The following is a 25,468-nucleotide window of genomic DNA, read 5'->3' on the forward strand; positions in this document are numbered from 1 at the left end:
TGTTAGAAGTAGAGTTGTTGGAAGTAGCCAGGCACATACAGTTCCTGTGTTCGTTTTTTGTTTGTTTATTTTGAGACAGAGTCTCACTCTATAGTCCAGGCTGGAGTGCAGTGGTGCAACCATAGCTCACTGTAGCTCAACCACCCAGGCTCAGGTGATCCTTCCACTTCAGCCTCCCAGGCAGCTAAAACTCCAGGTGTGCCCCACCATGCCCAGCTAATTTTTCTATTTTTCTGTAGATGAGATTTCGACACGTTGCCCAGGCTGATCTCAAACTCCTAGGCGTAAGTGATCCTCCCACTTCAGCCTCCCAAAGTGCTGAGATTATAGATGCGAGCCACCATGCCCAGGCTATTTGTTGTCCACGTGAGACATCATTGTCCACACGAGAAATTTAAAAGTAGTTCATGGCCTGTGGGACTTTGTATGGTTAAATTTTGCAATATCTGGCAAGTTTAGGTTATGTTGACATGCTTGTTCTTATGATGTGTTGAACATTTTGGGGAAGGGAAGAATACCTTTACAGGCTGAAGAATGTTCTTTATCTCAGCCGTCAACTGTCTACTACAGTCACATGCCACATAACAATGTTTTAGTCAATGAGGGAACACACATAAAACAGTGGTCCCGTACCATTATAATACTGGGGCTGGGCGCCATGGCTTACACCTATATTTCTAGCACTTTGGGAGGCTGAGGTGGGTGGATCACCTGAGGTCAGGAGTTCGAGACCAGCTGGGCCAACATGATGAAACCCTGTCTCTACTAAAAATACAAAAATTAGCTGGGCCTGGTGGCAGGCACCTGTAATCCCAGCTATTCAGGAGGCTGAGGCATGAGAACCACTTGAACCTAGGAGGCAGAGGTTACAGTTAGCCAAGTTTGCGCCGCTGCACTCCAACCTGGGTGACAGAGTGAGACTCTGTCTCAAAAAAAAAAAAAAAGTTTATAATTCTGTATTTTTACTGTCCCTTTTCTATGTTTAGATACACAAATACCATTGTGTTACCATAGCCTGCAGTATTCGGTAGAGCATCATGCTGCCCAGGTTTGTAACAATAGCCTGCACCATACAGCCCGGGTGTGCGGTAGGCTGTGCCATCTAAGTTTGTGTAAGTGCATTTTGTGATGTTCACAGGATAAAATCACCTAACAATGCATTTCTCAGACCTTTAAGCAACGCATGACTGTACTTGGGGAAAACGGTGAAAATGAGCCACCTGGCGACAGCTACTGTAGTTGCAGGGATAGGCTCTGGGGCAGAAAGTCTCGGGAAGCAGTGCCTTGACAATCTAGTTATGAGGGATCTTAAATGATCGCAGCGGTGGGCCAAAGAACATCCAGAGCCCCTACTTAGCCCCTGACTTCTCCACTGTGGCTAGTGGTTAGATTGGGAGTTTGTTCTACCTCCACTCTCTCAGAGAAAAATGGCACAGAAATAAAATAGCTTTTGTTGTAAATGTATCCAGAGAAAGATATCAGTAAGAAAACCCCATCATCCTAATGTCATACAAATCTGCTTTTCTCTCTGCTCCTGGGAGGCAAACAGCAGACTATGTAGCTAGTTTTCAAAATTTCTCATGGGCTTTCCATCCCCGGATGAGCCCTCAGGCTAGTCCTGCTGCCTCCCTGAAGGGTGAACCAGGAGCACCCTGTGCTCTCTCTTGGCATGGTGCCAACAGGCCTGTGTGGCTCTCCCCTCAGTAGCCCCCTAAGACAAGGGACAGGTAGCTAGACTAAAGGAGGAAAGCAGCAGGCAGAGCAATGTGGGTGCTAACAAGTGTCCCAGCCCGTTACTTTTATCATTTAAAGCACAAGATCCCCTTCCTTGAGAAGACTTTGAGGATTTAGGGTCTGGGCACAGTGGCTCATGCCTGTAATCCCAGCACTTTGGGAGGGTGAGGTGGGCAGATCATGAGGTCAGGAAATCAAGACCATACTGGCTAACATGGTGAAACCCCATTTTTTTAAGTAGACTTAAAAAAATATATACAAAAAATTAGCCAGGTGTGGTGGCACATGCCTTTAGTCCCTGCTACTCGGGAGGCTGAGGCAGGAGAATCACTTGAACCAGGGAGGTGGAGGTTGCAGTGAACTGAGATGGAGCCAGCACTCCAGCCTGGGTGACAAGCGAGATTCTGTCTCGACAAAAAGAAAAAGAAAGAAAGAAAAAGAAAAAGAAAGAAAGAAAGAACGAACGAACTTTCTGGAATTTGGTCCTTTCACCTGTTTTTAGCATCATTCTTTTTTCTGTTTGTTTTGTTTGTTTGAGATGAAGTCTTGCTCTGTCGCACAGGCTGGAGTGTAGTGGTTCCATCTCAGCTCACTGCAACCTCCGCCTCCCAGGTTCAAGTGATTCTCCTGCCTCAGCCTCCCGAGTAGCTGGGATTACAGGCGTGAGCCAGCACGCCTGGCCAATTTTTGTATTTTTAGTAGAGATGGGTTTTCACATGTTGGCCAGGTTGGTCTCGAACTCCTGGCCTCAAGTGATCCATCTGCCTTGGCCTCCCAAAGTGCTGCGATTACAGGTTACCGCACCTTGCCAGGATTTTTTTTTTTTTTTTTGACACAGGGTCTTACTCTGTTGCCCAGCCTAGAGTGCGGTGGTGCAATCACAGTTCACAGCAACCTCTGCCTGTTGAGTTCAAGCAATCCTCCCACCTCAGCCTCCAGAGTAGCTGGGACTCCAGGCATGCACCGCAATACCTGGCTAAGTTTTGTATCTTTTGTAGAGATGGGGTCTTACCATGTTGCCCAGGCTGGTATCAAACTCCTGAGCTCAAGCAATTCACCTGCCTTGACTTCTCAAAGTGCTGGGATTACAGGTATGAGCCACTGTGTCCAGCTAGCATCAGGATTTTTAAACCATCTTTCCTTCTTCATTTTTGCCCAATTTTTATTGTAGTGGGGGTTATGTCTAGGTTCCTCAAATTCAATTCTGCAAATATGGAATCAAGTACCAGACTTTATGCTGGATGTTGCTGGACTACAAGGTGTCCCCTTACTTTCTGAGACCTTAGAAATGAACAAGGGGGAGCTGACCTTCATCAGAGTTGCTGGCTCCTCTGCAGCCTGAGAGTAAGTATTATCAACCACAACATGCTAAAAGCAGAAGCAAGGGCAGGGGATGGAAAGATGCCAGAAAAACAACAGAATTTAAAGGGGGTAGTGGGATTTGGAGTCAGTAGAAAGGGCTGTGGGTGAGAACACAGGGGTCTCCATTCTGGCTACTGTTAAGGACTTGTTAAGTGTTGCTGGCTCAGCCTCTTAACTTCCCCAACCCTATGCCTGCTTTCCTGCTGGTGGTCAGCAAAGGCTGACCCAGGGTTAAAATGAAAGAAAACTGATTACATTGACAGCTTGGTGCAAGGGAGTAGACAAAACACTGACTAGGAATCTAAATACCTAGGTTTTGATCCCAGTTCTGCTCTTGCTGTCTTTGTGACCTTGGGCAAATCACAGCACCTTTCTGGACCTGGGTTTGACTGTAAGTAGAATGGTGACAGTAGTGTCTACCATGTCTAGCTCCTAGAGGGGTCCTGGGGGTCAAAGGATCTTTGGGGGACTAAGTAGGTTGTGCTGGCAGAAGTCAACAAATCTTCACTCCTGGCTCGGGTAAAGAGGAAGGGAGAAAAGGAACAGCAACTAAAGCAGGCTGACCAAGAGATAAAGTTGACGGGGATGAGCTGGCCAGGAACCAAGCAGAAGCTGGGGAGTGAAGTCATTTGAGCAGCACTGCCACGTGTGTCTGGATAGACAGTCAGCCACAAAGATCTGGGAAGTGTTTTTCCAACTTACAAATTGCTCATAACCATGTGTGGCAGACATTATTAGTTTGCAAGATGGAGATACTATGCATTTTGACCTTTCTAGGTTGTGTCTACCTGGTTCATGCCTTGTCAGCCCAGCATGCCACATGCCTCCATGTGGCACATGTCAGATACATCTTGATTATCATTACAACTAGCATCACCACAGCCCTTTTCTCTGAGAGCTCTCCCTTTAGGAGAGGGTCCTTTCTATATTCCCAGTCCTTGGCACAGGGTAGGCACAGAACAAATGTCTTTCAATTATGGATCTTGTGAATTTTGAAAGAGCCTGCCATGTCTTTGGGAAATGAAAAGATACCTGTCTGAAATGGGTTAGGAATAAGTTTTCTTGAGAATAGGTTTGAGTCTTCCTAGATCTATGATCCCATTTTATAAATCTGAAAATCTACCATTTGGGGACTAACTCCTCAAAATGAGAGTCAACTATGCTTAATTTAAAAAAAGTTTTATTAAATCATTTAGACTTGAAAGAAGTCACAATAGTTAACACACTTAAGTGTGTTCTGTACACCACCAACCCAAATGGATTGATTTCAGAATTTTTATAAATAAAACATAAACATATTTACAGTGAAAAATAAAAACATGTTAGCAAGTTAGATGATTAAACTGTTATCTATAATCAGTTTGGGGGAAGTACCAACCTACAGGATTACATAGAAGACACTTAAGATTTCTTTAGGCTTAAAAAGTCCATAGTTGAAGTTAGTTGTAATATATATGATCCATTTCTTACTACGGCGTTTTTCCTCCCAAAACTAGACCTTTCAACCAATTTACATAAAAAAAGCTTCATTTTCCCTTTATTGGAGGTCAAAGTACAAAAAGCTCTAAACCCACCCTAGAACCATCTAAGGAATAAAGCTATTTAATGCTACAAATAGGACTATAAAACTATGGACATCAACCGTTATACAATTTGTGCTACTTGTCCTCCAAAATAGTGCAGATTCCTAATTTACCCGCCAGGGACAAAAATGGAGTCAGCTTTTTCTGCAAATCAGTTTCAAAAATCATCATATCTCTAGAAAGCATATTTCTAGAACAATACAGTTACCACATGGGGGACTTTCCCTCTTCTGTACTATAAAAATATTTCCATTTTAGTTCTCACTATATATATTTTAGGGATTGCTGCTACCTCCGTAGGCAAATGGTGAGGGCTATAAAGCTTGGCCAACAGCCAGTTTCAAGAGACTAACAAACAACAAAGATAGCCCTTTCTTTAAGTATAGCAAAATTCAAGAGTTGGCTCAAATTAGGTTATGCCCCCAAATCCAGCTTAAATTTGACATTAAAAAAGTAGTCCACAAGAAAATTGAGCAAAGAACAAAATTTTGAAGTCCGCAATTTTGGACAGGCATATTCTAAGAAGTAGGCTATTATCTGTGTCACCTATTAGGGTTGCTAGCACAACTTAAGGCTAATTGCTTGGCAAAGGGCTATGTGAATTGCTGGACTGTCTTGAATGTTTTGTTCCCGATGAACTCATGGAACGAGACCTTTGTCTGAGCACTGTTTTTCCTGGAAAGTCCAAATCTTCAAATACAGCATTTTCAATGATGTTTGTAGCTTCAGGTCGTTCCATGGGGGATGGAGAGAGCATATCTTGAACCATCACATACTGAAATATAAAAATTGTTTTGTGATTAAAGGGCCAGGTTTGATCATTGTACAGTTTTTAAAATCAGTGCTGGCAAATTTTTCTGTATATGTTTTAAGTTTTTGAGCCACATTTGAGTTTTCAAGTTTCTGATAAAACTACTCAGCTCTGCCACTGATGCACAAAAGCAGCCAGAGACAATTTGTAAACTAATGGGCATGGCTGTGTTCCAATAAAACTTTATTATAAAAATATGTGGCAGGCTGGATTTGACCTGTGGGCCCTAGTTTAGCAATCCCCATTTCAAAAAATCATTGACAATTCTTTGGTAATTTGATTTTCTAACATATTATACAGGATTATTTAATCACATCATTGAAACATAGATATAATCTGATTTTGTTTTTTTCTTTTTTTAGAGGAAGAAAAAGAGAAAGAAAGAAAAAGAAAAAAAAAAGAAAAAAAAAAAAAGAATAAAGGAAAGGAAAAAAGAGGAAGAGGAAGAGGGAGAGAGCACAGGGGTGTTGCTTTATTTCCCGGGCTAAAATGCAGTCTAAAAATGGGTATGCCTGTAATTATGTTTAATAATAGAGACAAAAAAAAAAAAAAGAGGGAAGAAAATAATTAACAAGCAGCCAACCAGTATTTCATTTAAGCCTGTAAATACGTGTGATGTAGTACTGATAAGAGTGTATATTTTGTGTATTTAAAGTGGAGAGTTCTATGAATGTTAATTAAGTCTACTTGTTCCGGATCTGAGTTCAAGTCCTGAATATCGATGTTAACTTTCTGTCTCATTGATCTGTAAGTCTCCCATTATTATTGTGTGGGAGTACAAGTCTCTTTATAAGTCTTATATATCTGGGTATTTCTGTATTGGGTGCATATATATTTAGGATCTTTAGCTCTTCTTGTTACATTGATCCTTTTATCTTTATGTAATATCCTTCTTTGCTTCTGTTGATCTTTGTTGCTTTGAAGTCTATTTTATCAGCAAAAATTGCAACTCCTGCTTTCTATTTATTTATTTTTTGCTCTCCATTTGGTTGGTAAATTTTTCTCCATCCCTTTGTTTTGAGTCTTTGTGTATCCTTGTATGTGAGATGGATCTGGATGTAGCATACCAATGGGTCTTGGCTTTTTTTTGCCTGCCTGTGTCTTTGGATTGGGGGATTTAGTCGATTTAAATTTAGAATTAATAACAATATATATGAGTTTGATGCTGTCATTTAATGTTGACTGGCTGTTTTGCCCATTAATTGATGCAATTTCTTAATTATGTTGATGTTCTTTATTTTTTGGCATTTTTTAGAAAGGCTGATACTGGTTGTTCCTTTCCATTTGTAGTGGTTCTTTCAGAAGCTCTTGTAAAGCAGGCCTGGTGGTGATGAAATCTCTGAGTGCTTGCTTGTTCACAAAAGATTTTATTTTTCCTTCGCTTATGAAGCTTAGTTTGGCTGGATGTAAAAGTCTGGGTTGAAAGTTCTTTTCTTTAAGGATGTTGAATATTGGCCCCCACTCTCTTCTGTCTTGTAGGGTTTCTGCTGAGAGGTCTGCTGTGAGTCTGATGGGCTTCCCTTTATGGGTAACCTGACCTTTCTCTCTGGCTGCCCTCAGTATTTTCTCTTTCATTTCAACCCTGGTGAATCTGGCGATTATGTGCCTTGAGGTTGGTCTTGAGGAATATCTTTGTGGTGTTCTGTGTATTACCTGGAGTTGAATATTGTCCTGCCTTGCTAGGTTGGGAAAGTTTTCCTGAATAATATCCTGAAGTGTATTTTCCAGCTTGGATTGATTCTCTTCGTCACATTCAGGTACACCTATCAAACGTAGATTAGGTCTTTTCACATAGTCCCATATTTCTTGGAGACTTTGCTTGTTCTTTTTTATCCTTTTTTCTCTAATCTTGTATTTTTATTTCATGAAGTTGGTCTTCGACCTCAGATATCTTTTCTTCTGCTTGATCAATTCGGCTGTTAAAACTTGTGCATAGTTCGCGAAGTTCTCGTGTTGTATTTTTCAGCTCCATTAATTCACTTATATTCCTCTCTAAATTGTGTGTTATTTTTAACATTTCATCAAACCTTTTTTCAAAGTTCTTAGTTTCTTTGCATTGGGTTAGAACAAGTTCTTTTAATTCCCAGAAGTTTCTTATCATCCACTTTTTAAAGTCTGCTTCTGCCAATGGAACACAGTCTTTCTCCATCAGGCCTTGTTCTGTTGCTGATGAGGAACTGTGATCCCCTGCAGAGGGGTAGGCATTCTGAGTTTGGGTATTCTCAGCCTTTTTAGGCTGTTTTCTTCCCTTCTTTATAGATTTATCCATCTATGGTCTTTATAATTACCGTCTTTATAGTTGGGTTTCTGAATGGACGTCCAACTTGTTGATTCCCGGTGCTAGAATCTGAGCAACCCACTGCGCTGGCCAAAACGGCAGCTTTAAGATTGATGGTGCTTTTCTGACTCTGCACCAAGAACCGCCGCTCCAAGGCAGCGGCAAAACCGCCTCACCGGCCTCAAGAGTCGTGCTGGCGACACGTGGGGCTCCTCTGCTGGGAATCTCCTGGTGGGTGAGCAACAAAAATTGATCTGAAAGTGTGGCGTCCTCTTGTTTTCTGCTCTTTCAGTGGGAGCTACAATCCCGAGCTGCTAGTGATCAGCCATCTTGGATCTCTCTCGATATAATCTGATTTTAAAAAGTCATCTTACAATTGCATGTAAGTCTACAATTATCTCTATAAAATTTTAATTAGAAAAAATTATAGCTGAGATCAGCAACCAACACCTTTTCTTTTAAAAGGTTTTTAAAAATCTCTTTGAACATAACATATACTCTCATGAGCCACCCTGGGAATAGATTCGTAAGTTTGCAAAATACATGATGACAATTTTTAGTAAAACATATTTAAGTATATGTAGGTATTTATTATTATAAGTCCATTTTTTAATGCAACCCTTCATTATACTTATAATACTGAAAGATAAATTTTGATTTTTTTCCAATTTGAAAATGAACACATACTAACTCACTCTAACTTAATTATTTAAGGAAATTCAAGATTTATCAATATATAAACTTCACAGGTGTTACAGTATGGAACACTGGACATTAGGCTGAAGGAGCCAGGCCCCAGCTCCAGTCTTTGGTTTTAATAAATTTTGTGTTCTTAGGAGTAGGTCCCTTTCCTCTCTAGACCTTAGGCTTCCTCATCTGTAAAACAGGGAAACTGAGCTGATGGCTAAAGACCCCCTTAAGTTCTAAAGATGATTCTAAACAAAATAAAAGATGAGAATTACACATACCTCACAAGGATATTTCTGAGTAAACAATGGTGGAAATTTGAGATTTCTTACATCAGATAAGGTCTAAAAAGAAAAAAAAGTGTCACTTATTAAGTTTATTTTGACATACAGATCTGTTTAAACATAGAAATATGTTTTGATACTCTAACAAAATGACTAAGAGGTTGTATATTTATCAGACAGAAAACTTATCAATTTTTTAAATTTAATAACTATATATAAGTGTTTCCTGAGCACAGATGTATACTCCATCAAATATCCTCAAAATACAGGAGAAATATATATGTATATACAGTTGGTCTTCCACATCCACAGATTCCACATCCAAGGATTCAACCAACCACAGAATGAAAATATTTTAAAAATTTAAAAATATGCCAGGTGCAGTGGCTCATGCCTGTAATCCCAGCACTTTGGGAGGCCGAGGTGGTCACGGGGTCAGGAGTTTGAGACCAGCCTGACCAACATAGTGAAACCTTGTCTCTACTAAAAATACAAAAATTAGGCGGGCATGGTGGCACACGCCTGTAATCCCAGCTAGTCAGGTGGCTGAGGCAGGAGAATTGCCTGAACCTGGGACATGGAGTTTGCAGTGAGCCAAGATCGTGCCACTGCACTCCAGCCTGGGTGACAGAGTGAGACTTCATCTCAAAAAAAAAAAAAAATTTTTTTTTAAATAGATGTTTGCATCTGTACTGAACAAATACAGATTTTTTTCCTTGTCATTATTCCCTCAACAATAGAGTATAATACTTATTTACATAGAATTTACGTTATGCTAGGTACTGTAAGTTATCTACAGATGATTTAAAATATACAGGAAGGTATGTACATTCTATGCAATTATTACACCATTGTATATAAGGGACTTGAGCATTTGCAGATTTAGTATACATGGGGAGTCCTTGGTATCCACCCTTGTGGATAGCAAGATGACTATATATGTGTGTTTGTATTTATAAATTTACATATATGTCTATGTGTTTGGGGAGGGAGAGAGAGAGGAGGAGGGAGAGAGAGAAAGAAGGGAGGGAGGGAGTGATGGAGGGAGAGAAAGAGGAGGAGGAGAGAGCGCCATATTAAAGCACAAAGAAAATACTGGAAATCTTTGTCTCTCTGGAGTTGCCTATTCTGAGTATTTCATAAAAACTGAATCACACAAAAGTGAACTTTTCTGTCTGGCTTTTTTTACTCAGCATTGTTTTCAAGATTCATCTATGTTATGGCACATATTTGTATTTCCTTCCTTGTAATGGTTGACTACTTTCCATTGTATAAAATACCACAGTTTGTTTTTCCATTCATCAGTTGATGAGCATTTGGGTGGTTCCTACTTTTGGATATTAGAAATAATGCTCATATGAACTGTTGTGTACAAATTTGTGTCTATGTTTTCATTTCCCTTAAGTATATACCCAGGAGTAGAATTACTGGATCTTATGATAATTCTATCTTTAACTTTTTCAGGAACTGCCAGACTGCTTTCCAAAGCAGCTGCACCATTTTGCATTCCACCAGCAAAATATGAGGGTTCCAATTTCTCCACATCCTAGCCAACACTTGCTATTTTCCTTTTGATTACGGATATCCTAGATTGTGCTGAAGTGGTATCTCACTGTGGTTTTGATTTGCATTTCCCTAGTGCCTAACCATGTTGAGCATCTTTTCACATGCTTATTGGCTATCTGTTTATCTTCTTTAGAGAAAGGCCTATTGCTTGTCCCTTTTTAAACTCAGTTGTTTTTTTGTTGAGTTATAATAGTTCTTCACATATTCTGAATTCTAGATACTTTTTGGATATAGGATTTACAAATATTTTCTCCCATTCTGTAAGCTGCCTTTTCACTTTCTATTTAATTAATTTATTTAGACATAGGGTCTCATTATATTGCCCAGGCAATTAGAAGGCATAATTATAGCTTACTGTAGCAGTAAACTCCTGGGCTCCAGAGAGTCCTCTTTCCTCAAGCTTCCCGCATAGCTGGGACCACAGCCACATGTTACTGTGCCTACGCTGTCTTTTCACTTGCATGATAGTGTTCTTGGAGGCATTTATAACTATATAAATTTTGATGCCACCTGATTCTTAATCCTTTACTTAGGTTAGACCTGTTTTATTTTCCTTTCTGGAAGCTTTTAGGGCCTTTATTTCTGGTGTTCTGAAGTTTAGTTATTTTGATTGTTTTTTTCTTTTCATTTATTGTACAGAATATTTGGCAGTCCTTTCGGTTAGAAGAAATGAGTTATTTCACTCTATGTGAGAACTATATCCTCTTCTACCATGGCTGGAGATTAGTAAGTAAGATCTAAAACTGATAAAATGAGAAATGATGACAAGAGTCTAGACTTTGAAAATATGGAGGAAAGTACTGGGGACAACAACTAGGAGAGGTAAGGGCAGCTACTTATGAAGGATAGGGAAGAATGTGACAGAGGCCAACTTTATTTTCAGAGACAGTCTTGCTGTGTCGCCCAGGCTGGAGGGCAGTGGCACAATCATAGCTTACTGTAACCACCTTGAACTCCTGGGCTCAAGTCATCTTCTTGCCTTAGCCTCCCAAGGCATGTCCTATCATGCCCTGCTAATTTTTTTATTTTTTGTAGAGATGGGGTCTTACTATGTTGTCCAGGCCTGTCTTGAACTCCTGGCCTCAAGTGATCTTCTGCTTGAGCCTCCCAAAATGTTGGGATTAGAGGTGTGAGCCACCATGCCTGTTCCAGAGAGCTACTTTAAAACAACTTTCAGTCACGCCTATAATCCCAGCACATTGGGAGGCCAAGGCAGGAGGATTGCTTGAGTCTAGGGGTTTGAGACCAGCCTGGGGAACATAGGCAGAGCCCATCTCTACAAAAAGAATAAAATAAAATTAGCCAGGTATGGTGGCACGTGCCTGTGGTCCAAGCTACTTGGGAGACTGAGATGGGAGGATCGCTTGAGTCCAGGAGGTTGAGGCTGCAGTGAGCTGTGATTACACCACTGCACTCCAGCCTGAGCAACAGAGCAAGACCCTTACAACTTCTAGGTACTCACATTCAGTTACCAAATCCTATCAGCTCCTCCTTTTCAATTCCTTACACTCAATTCTTACTTTAGGACTAAACTGTTGCCAAAAAAATCTAATGAACATTCCTGTCTCTTGTCCTTTCCTTGCATCAGCCATCTACACGCTGCTACCAGAGTCACCTCCACTTTGATCACATTGCTTTTTCTACTCAAAGACCCAAATGTCTACAAAATAAGATACCAACTTATTTGCTTTTTCTACTCAAAGACCCAAATGTCTACAAAATAAGATACCAACTTATTTGCTTGGCAGTTTAGGTGCTACAAGTTCTTTTTTTCCCCCTGAGACAGACAGAGTCTCACTCTGTCACCCAGGCTGGAGTATACTGATGCCATCTCAGCTCACTAACCTCCACCTGCCTTTTAATAGAGATGACATTTTTGTCATGTTGGCCAGGCTGGTCTCCCAACTCCTGGCCTCAATTGATCCACCCACCTAGGGCTCCTGAAGTGCTGGGATAAGCATGAGCCACTGTGCCTGGCCAATCTATCTTTTTCTTCCTCTCTTCCATCCTCCCCCATTCTTACCCTTTGCTCCAGCTATTCCAGAACTCTCACCATTCTCCATACCACCTCCACGTGCTTGTGAGAGCCTTTGCTCAGGCCATTTAATGCACTTGGCCATCCCTCCCATACCTGTCTCCTGAGGGAAAGGCTACTCTTGCACACCCAGAGCAAATGCCTCCATTTCCACAAAGTTTGACTTCCTTACTGCCTTTTGGCCACATCCACTCTTCTTCATGAGAAGTTATTAATACTTAATTGAGATGAGGCAAAGGTCAAAATCTTCCTTGCATTGTATTTACTTGAGTACACATACAAAAGCACCAAAAAGGTACAAGCTTCTTGAGGGGAGAAACCTTGCTTAGTTTTTATAGCCTATGTAGTACCTGGCACATATGAATATTTAAACTACTCAAAAGTTATTTACCAAAAGAAAAAAATTAGTTCCCTAGTACCCAAACCATCCAATTCCTGTCCCTCCCAGACAGGAATTTGAAAAAACTGTGACTATCAGATAAGATGATAGCACAACAATTAGCGTGCATTTAATCAAGAATCAACAAGAGGGGGGAAAGACTTTCAGTACTATCTGCTTTAAAGGCTGTGGTCATGGTTTATTTTGAGAGAAAAAAAACCCCTAATTGTACATAATCTGCCAGCTTTTAAATATATGAGTGTGTAAATATTATATATTATATATATAATTATAATATACATTACTGTAGCCCCCATTACCTTGTGGTTCCCCTAGAATTTTTACTTATTACAAACTTACTGATTGTAAAATATTGTTAAATTATGATGAATTTAAGCAAAAATTAAGAATAAACAATCCAACCAAACAAGTTTTTGAAGACTGAGCTTTAAATGGAAGCAAATAGTCTAGAACATCTCCCTGTGTTACTCACATCACCTCTTTCACTTTTAGTTAACCAGCCTCCTGGTATTAAGAACAGTCTTTAAAAAATTCTTTTGTAAATGTTAGATCATTTTGTTTCAACCTTTTTTTTGAGCAGGGAGGGTACTTACCCTGACTCTCTCCATCTGAGTGCTGAATGGGTACAGCAATTCAAATAGAATCAGGCCTAAGGAAAAGATGTCCACTTTATGAGAATAGCTGTTTCCATGAATCTGAAATCCCATATAAAGAAAATTAAAAAAGTAACATAGACACAGTACAGTTGATATTACAGCATTATTGAATCCCAAAGTTTACTTAGTCACTTCTTGGTTTAAATGCAAGTATATGTGTAACAATGTTAGCAAAGAGTTAATCTCCCAAGTCTCTTTTCTTCACGACTACACCAAGAGTAATTAAACTACTCAGCATTACAGAAGGAAAGCCCAGGTATAGCTCTGAGATATGCATCAGTAAAATAGGCCCCTCAGAAACCTGGAGACTTGCCATGCTAAAAAGTTTGTGGGAGCCAACAAAATCTGCTCAACTACCCCTGAGGTGAGGTTTTTCAAAGGGAAGGCTATCTAAAGCAAATCTCTCATTTCTAATCATCTTAGTCCTCACCCATTTTTATGAGAAAATCTTCATTACTCCCAACCACTAATCAACAGTAGTTAGCCTTCATTACGGCTCTTAATTATGGATACTTTGCATTCTTGGTTGTATTTTTCATGTGCATATTTCTTATTCTTCACAACTAGATTATCAAGTCCTGGAGGGAAAGAAATGCTTCTTTTGTGTTGCTATCATCCAGCACTGGGCTAAGTACAGAGAAGGCCCTCAATAAATACTTATTTGTTAAAATGAACAAATAAATTACAACAGAACTACCTGAGTAAAGAAAGCATTATTTAAATTAAAATTGACCTTTTGGTGACTCAGAAATATTCCTTTATTTGTGAAAATTTCTTTAGGGATATAATTTGACATTTGGGAAACAGCCAAAGAAGGGCACTTTGGAAATGCTCCATACCAGTACTTCTTAACTGGGGAGTAGAGGTGGTCACAGGGCAGTTGTCAGCATTTATGATCCCTTCACAACCTCCCCTCTAAACTGTACTCGGCATCTGTCTCCCTGGCCTTCTGCACAGCCTGCCCACCTCTATGCTTACAGAAGAGAAGATGGAAAGTTTCAGTTACCACATCAGCTGCATCATCCTCTTCCCTTCCCAGTGACTGTAGCAATCTGAACCCCACCTCACCTCTCATCCCTGGGGTTTGGGAAGTGTTAAAAAAAATGTGCAAAAACAACACTTATAGGAGAACTGAAAAGGACACCCCCACACACTATTTGGAGAATATAAATAAACCCAATTTTATGAGAAGCAACTTGGTAATAAATGTTTACTCCTGCTTAATGATCCCATCTAATTTTACCCACCCTCGGGCAGATGAAAATGTGTGCAGAGATTTGGGTATGGGGATAGTTACCCAAGTGATATTCCTGATAGTAAAATTTACAAGTAATTAAAATGTCCCAAATGAATGTCGAATACCATGCAGCTGCAAATATTGTCTAAGAATATTTAATAATATGGGAAATGCTTATATTTTAATATTGTATCTAAAATGTTACAAAATAGAATTCCAATTTTATTTTCTAAAGTAAGGTATAAATATAGACACACACGCAGAAGGAAATAACTGCTGTTAATATTTTAGAGAAATTTTTTGATAAGTGATTTTTACTTTTTTGTTATATGTTCCTATACTTTGCATATTCCCTACATAGAGGACAGACTGATGCATTACTAAATTTATTTATTATTTCTAATATTATTAAATATATTTTAAAAATAAATATAGCCTCATGAACACATGAAAAGTTATATTTACAAAGTATCTAAAAAATAAGGAATTAGAAGGTTTATATCCTTTCTGAGTTTGAACTGATTGTTTAATTGCTGTGCAAATCTAGAACTTAACCTGTGTTTCTTTGTAATTACAACCAAGAACAAAGTAGCCATGGGTCCTGCCCATTTATTCCAAGGATGAGAAAATTAAGAAAGTTCTGGTAATAATTTTAAAACAATGTCATACTATAGCTTCTAAGGCTTGTGTAAGATTGTACAATTCATACAGCTAAACTATTTTGAGCAACTTTTTAAGGAGCACTTTATAAAGTGACAGTTTCTACTCTTAAAGAGGATTAAGAAGAGAATTAAGACTGTCCATTTTCAACTACCAAATTTTAACTATTATACATTGCCATATTTCTACAGCTATCCTAACTTTCTAGTATTTTCAACAATAACAAATATAGCATCAGTTGTCATCAACCTCTTCCTTTCTCAAATGGCAACCCACACACAGCAGCCACAAGCCACACTACAGTCAGCACAGAAGTGTGTATGTGGTGGCCAGTACTACCTGGTGTTTATCTTTTCACTGGCATTCACTTTCACTCATCCACCAAATATTTACGAAACTATGCCATATTCTAGGCATTGTTTCAGATGTTAGAGTAGAAAGAGAGACAAGCTAAGTCCCATTTTGATAGTTTACAGGGGAAGGAAAAAATAATCTCAGAGTTAAAAATGCTGTAAAAAGAAACCAGTGTTAACAGCATGGACCCTGGCAGGGAGTAAAGGGAGAGGCATCCATTTTAAATAGAGCTAGGTGGGAGGGGCTTCCCAAGTTGTGAGCCTTCATTAATAAGCATCCAGACAGAATCCCTTTCATTTGTTTTCGCAGTATTTAAAATGTAAAAGTATTGTTTCCAGCTTCTTAAATAAGTTTTTAAAAACACGATTAAAAACTTTTTTTTTTTTTTTTTGAGGTGGAATTTCACTCTTGTCACCCAGGCTGGAGTGCAATGGCACAATCTTGGCTCACTGCAACTTCCGCCTCCCAGATTCAAGCAATTCTCCTGACTCAGCCTCCGAGTAGCTGGGATTACAGGTGCCAGCCACCATGCCCAGCTAATTTTTATATTTTCAGTAGAGACAGGGTTTCACCATACTGGCCAGGCTGGTGTCTAACTTCTGACCTCAGGTGATCCAGCTGCTTTGGCCTCCCAGACTGCTGGTATTACAGGCATGAGCCACCTCGCCCGGACAAAAATACTTTTTTTTTTTAAAGGGTTCTCGCTCTGTCACCCACGCTGGAGCATGGTGGCATGATCTTGGCTCACTGCAACCTCCACCTCCCAGGCTCAAATGATCCTTTCTACTTCAGTCTCTCAAGTAGCTGGGACCACAGGCATGCACCATCACGCCCAGCTAATTTTTGCGTTTTTGTAGAGACAGAGTTTCACCATGTTGCCCAGGCTGGTATCAAACTCTGAAGCTCAAGCAATCCACCTGTCCCAAAGTACTGGGCTTACAGGCATGAGCCACCAGGCCGAAGCAAAAACGTTTTTTTTGAGACGGAGTTTCACTCATGTTGCCCAGGCTGGAGTGCAATGGCACGATCTCGGCTCACCGCAACCTCCGCCTCCTGGGTTCAGGCAATTCTCCTGCCTCAGCCTCCTGAGTAGCTGGGATTACAGGCACACGCCACCATGCCCAGCTAATTTTTTGTATTTTTAGTAGAGACAGGGTTTCACCATGTTGACCAGGATGGTCTCGATCTCTTGACCTCGTGATCCACCCATCTCGGCCTCCCAAAGTGCTGGGATTACAGGCTTGAGCCACCGCGCCTGGCCAGCAAAAACGTTTTTTAATATCAATTCTGATACATGACTGTGTAGAAAAATTCGAACATATAGGAAAGTCCAAAATAGATTAAAATTCATTCAAAGTCCCCCTACTCAAAAGCAATGCCTGTTGATATTTTATGGCTCTTCTAGTCTTTTTTCCCTATAGATAGAAATATGTATTTATAGTATTTTGATATTTCATACAGTTCTAATTTTTCCTTTCACCAGGCCTTGGCCATATCATTTGAGCAGGATGATTCAATTACCAGGGCCAGTAGATTTATTAATTTTTCTATGTAAGCCAGTTTGGATACTTTTGGTTGCAACCAATTGACTATATATGAAATTCTCTAATAAACAAAAATCTCTTCTGTATCCTTTCTAATTTCTAAATTTATTTGTGATTTCTCCCCCTTAGGTAGGTATCTATGCTAGAGAGGATTATCTTTATTTTAAACTATTAGAAACAACCATGATGATGCTATTTTACTGTTTCACCAGTATCAATTTTTATGTTTGTTTTCCATCTTCTTGGCTCCTCCCTGCCTTCTACTGAGCAGAATTCTAATCACTTATACAGCAATGTGCTTATGTAATGAAGTCCTGTAAAATAAATTTATCTCCAAATGGAACTCTGAAAACTTCCTATAGATGTCACTATTTTTCATTTCTTGCATTTTTAAAAACAGTTTTTTACATTTTCTTCTAAAGATTGGGTTTCACTATTTTGCCCAGGCTGGCCTGGAACCTCTGGGCTCAAGTGATCCTCTCAACTCACGATCCTGAGTAGCTGAGACTGTAGGCTCACACTATGGTGCCCAGCTTCTTTCATCATTTTCTGTTATTTCTTTTCTTTTCTTTTTTTATATGGAACGTTGCATGAATTTGCGTGTCATCCTTGCACAGGGCCGTGCTAATCTTCTCTGTATCGTTCCAATTTCAGTATATGTGCTGCCGAGGCGAGCACTCATCATTTTCTTAATACTTCGTATGAGTATTTTTACTTCATTATTGACCTGTTATTATTTTTTAATAATTATTTTAATATTTTTTTAAATTCTGGGGTACATGTGCAGGATGTGCAGGTTTGTTACATAGGTAACATTAGCTGTTACATAGGTAACATAAGCTATTTATTATGGTGGTTGACCCTTATGTCAAATTACTTATGGTGCCATGGTGGTTTGACTCTTATGTGGCAATTACATTCTTCACTGCCACATGCTCACGGGCAAAACCAAAAAACATTTCACTTAAAATGTCCTTAGCGGTAAAAATTATTAATCTATTAAATCTCAACCTTTACATACACACCTTTTTAATGATCTGACAAAATGGGAAAATATTCATAAAAACATTCACCGCACCTGGCCGACAGATAGTTTCTTAAAGATGAACAATGAGACGGGGCATGGTGGCTCACGCCTGTCATCCCAGCACTGTGGGAGGCTGAGTTCGAGGACTGCTTGTGGCCAGGAGTTTAAACCAGCCGGGGTAACACAGCAGGACCCCATCTCAAAAAAATAAATTAATAAATTTTTTTTAAAGAACAAAAAAAGATGAACAATGTGAGAATGGCTCAAGGAAAACTAACAGTATTTGTTGTCAGTGATAAAAGTTGAGCTTTTAATTGAAAATTAAAATTTTGGAAGATTTGAATCTACCAGTGGGAATTTGATAGCCTCCTAAAATGTAAAGCCTTTTCTGGTGAGATTTGTGGTCATATTAATCAAAGTGACTTTTTATATTATATGAACTGTGACAACTTTTGGAATAGTTGCCAAACTTAGGGAACCAATAGTTTCCAAATGACTAATGCACAATATAAAATCAAGCACAGGTAAAAAGATCCATTCAAAGTACAAAATGGACCAAAGCATGTTAAAAATACCACAGTACAAAACATTCATGAATGGTTTTAGATTTTTAACAGTGTAAATGACTTTTAAGAAACTATCACTAAGTTGTGATATATTATCAAAGAAAAATATCTATAATTACTTGAAATGTAATATTGTTCTTTTTCCAACTACATATCTGTGTGAGGCCAGATTTTCTCCATGTACTTCAACCAAAATAACATATTGCAATGAATTGAACACAAAAGCAGATAGGAGAATGTAGCTCTTTTATAAGTCTGGCTACTAAAGAGATTGGCAAAAATGTAAACAAATGTCACTCTAATTTATTTATTTTTTTTTTGCAGGGGAATTGGTGCTTGTAATTTTTTTTTTTTTTTTTGGTTTAGAAAATACTTTTCATAAAATAAGATGTAATAGGTTTAATTCTGTTATTTTAATTGATTTAATAAAGCTTTATAAATTTCTCCTTTAACTTCTAATGTAATAAATATTGATAGATAAAATTTTGTTAAGAAAACCTTTTGGGTTCTCAGTTATTTCCACAAGTATAAATAGGTACTGAGCGCAAACGTCTGAGACCTGCTGCTCTAAGCATAAGGAAGTTTGTGAAGATCATTTGCCTGGTGGTGGCTGAGCATGCTCACCTGAAGCTTTCAGGATGCCCTGCTCCCACCACTCTTCCAGTCCCTGCCCTGATTATAGTGCTTTTCCTGTGAAGGCCAAGCAGCCCACAAGGCAACAAAGGCCAGCCTGTGTGCCTCTGTTTCCTACTATGGCACATGCTGGAGGCTGCCTATGAATGACCACAGAGGGCAGCTCAGTATAGTGCCTCTGGGTCTAGCTGGCTCTGAAAACAGTTCTGACATAATATACACAAGGCAAACCAGAATTAAGTTTGGGAGGGTGGTATTCAAAGTCTCTTTCCAAATTCCTGGTTGCTGTCCGGTGCTGGTTCAAGGGATGAGTGCATTTTATGTGTAGTATTTTTCTTAATCCATCCCCAATTCAGGTTGTAGAAACTATAGTTTAGCTGTGTCACTGTTCCACTACTGAACACTACTGCTAGTTTTCATAATTTTCAGACTTACTGAGTTTTAGATTACTGGGTTTTTTTATGAAAACATAAGAAGAGATTTCATCAGGTACATCTGCTGCCGTGCTAATAAGTGAAAGTTTAAAACACTCACCTGCTCTGGGCTCATATACAGTTTGGTCCCTACTTGTCCTGTGTGTCTGGCATAAGCTGGCATTGGGGTCAGAACTGTCTGCTCTTCCTCATCCTGGTCCATTGCAGTCACTAATCCAAAGTCTCCAACCTTGACCACATCATCCATTGTAAAGAATATGTTGGATGGCTGGAAAGAATACAACAGACAAAAGTACAGTGGATGTGCATGGAGGAGAAAGAGAATTATTTACATGACTACAAAGAAAAAAATACAATAAACTAGGTATTTTCAAGCATATTTCTCTTTAAAATGGGCTAATATGAAAATAGTGACAATTTTTCTGTGCCAGACAAGTACTGGTGGCAAAGAAAAGGGAAGGGTAGCAAAGAGAATTGGTATTTATTGAACATCTACTTAAACCCTTTGAGATGCACATTCCCTAAGGATCAGGGTATTTAATCCTTAATCTTATTATTCTATATATTCTCCCCAGGCAAGCATCTCTACACTTAGGACTTAAAGCCTTAATAATTATAATGATAACTAATAATAACAAGTTCATAAACAGAACTTGCAACATGCTGGGCTCTGTTCAAAGCAGTTTATTACTACTAACTCATGTACCTCAATCCCATTAGATAGATGAGTACTAACTCCATTTTACAGACATAGAAAGTGAGGCCCAGAAGTTAAACAAATTGCCTAAGGTTACCCAGCTAGCAAGTGTAGAGCAGGGAATCAAACTTGAGCAGTCTGGCTTGTTATCCACTGCCATGTGCCCAGGTTTCAGCATTCAGTAGTTCTTGCTCTATGGTAGCTAATTACTATTTGGTGAATGAATGAAACAGACTGATCTTTTGGTTTGTGTCTGGGAAGAGGAAACAGATTATCAGAAGGGATAAGAGCTCTTACCTACTACTCTATGCTGCCTCTTGTAAAATCAATATGCTCCTAAGACTATTATCTACTCCCAGATCTCTGCCCTGAGTTCTAAACTCATATGAAACTGTTTATTGAATACATCTAACCAGATGTCTCATGGGTTCCTCAGACCCCAAAGTGCCTAGAAATACATCATCTTTCCCTCAGAGTCTACTCTGCCCTGCAGGTAATATGACCATCATTCATAGCCCTTGAAATGAGGAAAAAGAAAGCCATTTAGCTCATGAAATTGAATTTCATTGTGTTTCAAATACTGCCAGAAAATAACATTTCATTCCCAAACTCTAAAATACCATTATACGATTTTGACTTGGAAGCATGAAGTTATTGTATATAAGATCTATGGTAATAATCTAGAGCTCTCCAATAAATAACTTTGTACCAGAGGCAATAATAGACTATCCTGCATTAAATGTCATCTTTCTTCCCCACTCCTATCTTCTGATGGCAGTTGTTATTTACTGAACCCTATAATAGACAAGCTTTTTGGCTCTCTAGTATCTATCTCTGTGCTTCCACCAGAAGTATCTTGACTTTATTTTGGGAACTTCCTTCTTACTGACTGTGCAGCAAAACCCCATGAATAGAGTGAAAGGCATCCATACTCTACAGTTGCTTATGCCAATCCACAGAATCCCACTGCCTTGCTAGAGACTGGGCTTGTTGAGGGATGAGTAGGTGTCCTTAGTTTAAGTAGAATAAAACTTCTGATAAATAGTGGGAGAAAACAATACTTTTCTCTCTACCCTCTAACCCACCACCTCCCAAAGACTTAAATAGAAACAAGAAATGAGGAGGAGAGAAACCAGGTTCTGGCTAAATCACTTCATCTCAGCGAAAGCTTTACCTGAATCCTCAACAGTTTAGTCATATGGGCCAACAGATTTCCTTTTCTGGTTAAGACAGTATAAATGCTTTTGAGTGCAAACAAAATAAAATTCAAAATAAATGGTATGACTATCTAATCTAGAACATTTAGGCATTGTACTATAACAGGTGAAAAAAGCAGATATGGTTCATACCCCATGAAAACCAGAGAATAAATAATCCAGGTGTGATGAGAATAATGAAGGACCAGGTTTCTGTCAAAACACTGTATATCAGAGGAACTGAGAAAAGCTCAGAGGGAAGAAAACAGAAGACTAGAAGTCAGTCTGAAGAGGAAGGAGCCCAAGTCCTGATGACAAAAATGTGACCAAAACATAACAAGGGAAGCAGGCCTAGAAGGTTTAACACTGAGCTCAAAGATTCAGGTCAGAATATAACAAAATGTACAGCTTTTTCAACAAGGAATAAAAATCTTGGCTGTTTTTTTTCGGTTGGGGACACACTAGAAATCTTTAAAAGGAATTGTCTCTTATTTAGAAAGGAATAAAACCTTTCTGATTTCTAGAAAAACTAACAGGGATGTTAACTTTTTTATTAAATTTTTCTGGTGCATAGATAAAGGTAGAAAAATCTTTAGACAACATTGTAGCATTAAATGGATATTTACCAGTATCTCATGTACATTATAAAATCGGCAGAAGAATATTAATTATCAGTGAAAACATAATTCATTGTCTTTCAAGTTGGCATTTGTGTGTATAGCAAGTGTTAAGTACAAGAAGAATGTGTATTTCAGCTAGTTGCTTTCCACCTAGTGATAAGCATTTACTATATTCAAACCTAAATGCTAGTTTCTCTCAAATTAGGGATATGTGGTTTACTGTACACTGTCTTCTCTAATCCAATGAAATAATTTATCTCTGAACTTTTCATTTAGTGGAGAACAATTCTTGGCAATCAGTTTGGGCCTACGTCAAAATCACTGAAGCATAAGGATTATATATAACTAAGTAACAACTATATTGAAAAAATAAGAATTATTTCTAATTCCTATTCTTGTTATCCTAAAGCACTTAAAATATAGTCAAGAATTTGAAAACCTATCACTGATTTTAGAAGAAAACTTGTGTCCAAATAGTTACTTTTGTGCCTGAAACAAGTCTGTGGTTACATAAAACTGAAAAGATTTAAAATGGATCCACATCGATCAAGACTTTAAGCTACTTTCATCAGAAAAGTATTTATACATTCACTACACATCGACTGGTGACTGCTAAGAGTATATGGAATGTAGCAGAGATTACTTAAATACAATTTCCATGTACTTATTTTTAGAAACACTACTAAGGAAATGTCATGTTTTAGTAAGAATCTTAAGTAATTTTGCGTATTACCACAATATTCACTAGAATCCAAGGTTTTAGAACTATAAATAATCATCTGATGAACTGTTTGCTACCTTTCCCCATTCAGCTTCTCACCCCTTCCCCCAAAGTCTAAACAGTTCAGAAATAGAAGCAACAGTGTGAAGATTTGCCCCAGTTCAAGCTGGCTAATGAAGGACCCCAAGCATCTCCTTCCATTTGGATCCCTTTCACCATTTTGCTTCAGAGCCCTGGTGGTATTGGTGTCAGGGTTACTCAAAACCATAGGGGGAAAACAAACAAACAAACAAACAAAAACCACTGGCTATATCTCCTCATGGCGGATTGTACCTAAATATTTTTTCTTTTTTTTTCCTCACCTGGACTACTGGGAATACCTTTTACAGCAAAATGAAAGCAAACACATTACCAAAGAGAATGAATGAATGCATGGTTTGCCTAAAGTTTTCAGACATAAGACTTCTTATTCTTTTTTTTTTTTTTTTTGAGACAGGGTTTCGCTCTTGTTACCCAGGCTAGAGTGCAATGGCGCGATCTCGGCTCACCGCAACCTCCGCCTCCTGGGTTCAGGCAATTCTTCCTGCCTCAGCCTCCTGAGTAGCTGGGATTACAGGCACGCACCACCATGCCCAGCTAATTTTTTGTATTTTTAGTAGAGACAGGGTTTCACCATGTTGACCAGGATGGTCTCGATCTGTTGACCTCGTGATCCACCCGCCTCGGCCTCCCAAAGTGCTGGGATTACAGGCTTGAGCCACCGCGCCCGGCCCAAGACTTCTTATTCTTGCAGTACGACTCTTCAAGGCTACTTTCTCGGACCTCTGCTCTTAGATGCTTTTACTCTCCCCGACTCTTAAGGGCCCTTCAGAGTACTGTAAGTACTGCTCTGAATCACAAAACATCAGATTGAAATCAAAGGGTGATGCTCCACAAATACAGACCTTCAGGTCCCTATGCATCAGTCCTTTACTGTGAAGAAACTCCACCGCCTCTGCAATCTGCAGGAAGATGTGCAGACACATGCCCCTCTCTCTCTCCTCTAGGGTACATCGTCTATTCATCCAGTCTTTGAGGTTTTCTTTTCTGCACAGCTGCATCTGAATGTAAAGATACACCTTTGGTGAACTGGGCTGGAGTTTTTCTGTGGTGTTTTTAGTGAGATCTAAACTTAAAGTGGTTGGTCTTGGAGGAGAAATAGACAACGTAGCTTCAGAAGACGATCTGCTACTGGTGGGCTTGAAAGCAGTGAGTTTATTAGCACAATGGTTGCCAATATGCAATCGATTTGTTTTGGGCTCTTCTTTACTTGAAGCATTATCACAGCCAGAGTCTTCAAATACTATCGAAGAGGAGGTTCTCTCCCTTGACCTTACATAAGAAGCTTCAGAAGGACAAAGTTCAAAGGAGTGCCCCTCATCATTGCCATCCATAGTACCATCTTCCACATCACAGTCTGTAAGGCAACTGTCCTGGAGGTTGTACGCTGCATCCACTGACACACTGACGTCTTCATGGTCCATTCCTGAGAATTCCAGTGGTGAGAACTCATTCTCAGATGAACTTGTCTGGCCACAGGAAATCCCTACTGAAAAAGACCTGCTTCTTTGTGGTGAAGGAGCTATGATTTCAATATGTTCTTTTGTAGAGAAAGGATCCATTCTGCGTATTTTAACTGATGGTGCATCCATTGGACTAGGGGAGCTGAGTGGCCAGTCTGTACTAAAAGTGGGAGAAATACAAAGGGTAAGAGTGAATATATATTGATTAAAGTACCTGAACTGAACCCTCTGTTTAAAGAGCTTCAACTATAATAAAGCCACTTACCAAATGACAAACAACAAAACAACATACAAACTAAATAAAAACATACAATGTGTGATAGAGAACATCATATTCCATTCATTCCTTCTAAAAAAGCTTTAATTTTAAAGCTTAATTTTATACATGAAACAGTTACCTGGGACTGTCTGGGGCTGTCACAGCAGCCAAAGCCTTTTATGTAAAGCAAGGACAGAATTCCTCAATGGCTGTGATTCTGAAGCCCTAATCCAAATTAGGGCAGCACCTCAAAAGGCCTTGAGATAAGCAGCCATTTCACTTGGACCTTCCATGGTTTAGTTATTGGCTGAGTCTATAATAAGCACCACTTTAATAAGGTACCTCACATGGATCTAATGTTGCTTAGGTATCTGTAGGTAGGAGTTTTACTCCAGTTGTTTGGTGGCAGTTTACCTATACATGCTTCCTCCTTATTCTTCTTTAATAGTCTTTTTTTCTTTCTTTCTTTTTTTTTTTTTTTTTTTTTTTAATTACCAAAAAAAAAAAGTGTTTTTTTTTGGCTTTTTTTTATATTTTTTTTTTTTTTTTTTTTTTTTTTGTT

At 39.0% G+C, this 25,468-nt stretch overlaps 1 protein-coding gene, 1 long non-coding RNA gene and 1 other non-coding gene across 3 annotated transcripts in view; all 3 read right to left on the reverse strand.

The window, feature by feature from the left end:
* Positions 1-4,259: 4,259 nt before the first annotated feature.
* EIF2AK3 (eukaryotic translation initiation factor 2 alpha kinase 3) overlaps positions 4,260-25,468 on the reverse strand; it is a 75,705-nt gene continuing 54,496 nt past the window's right edge. Inside the window, exons 13-17 of the mRNA XM_032243638.1 lie at positions 24,030-24,807; positions 19,952-20,119; positions 13,334-13,435; positions 8,737-8,799; positions 4,260-5,454 (exon numbers count right to left, since the gene is read on the reverse strand). Coding sequence (XP_032099529.1) covers positions 5,254-5,454; positions 8,737-8,799; positions 13,334-13,435; positions 19,952-20,119; positions 24,030-24,807 — 1,312 coding nt within the window. The 3' untranslated portion in view covers positions 4,260-5,253. The remainder of the gene's footprint in view (positions 5,455-8,736; positions 8,800-13,333; positions 13,436-19,951; positions 20,120-24,029; positions 24,808-25,468) is intronic.
* Positions 17,764-17,869, reverse strand: LOC116527040. The gene has a single exon (XR_004258355.1). It is a non-coding gene; the product is annotated as a U6 spliceosomal RNA (small nuclear RNA).
* On the reverse strand, positions 22,193-24,023 carry LOC116526908. Its single transcript, XR_004258314.1, has 2 exons — positions 23,864-24,023; positions 22,193-23,556 (listed from the first exon to the last, which is right to left on the reverse strand). It is a non-coding gene; the product is annotated as an uncharacterized LOC116526908 (long non-coding RNA).

This window comes from Sapajus apella, unplaced genomic scaffold (genome assembly GCF_009761245.1).
Source record: "Sapajus apella isolate SASKATOON/1434 unplaced genomic scaffold, GSC_monkey_1.0 scaffold52, whole genome shotgun sequence".
Lineage (NCBI taxonomy): Eukaryota > Metazoa > Chordata > Mammalia > Primates > Cebidae > Sapajus > Sapajus apella.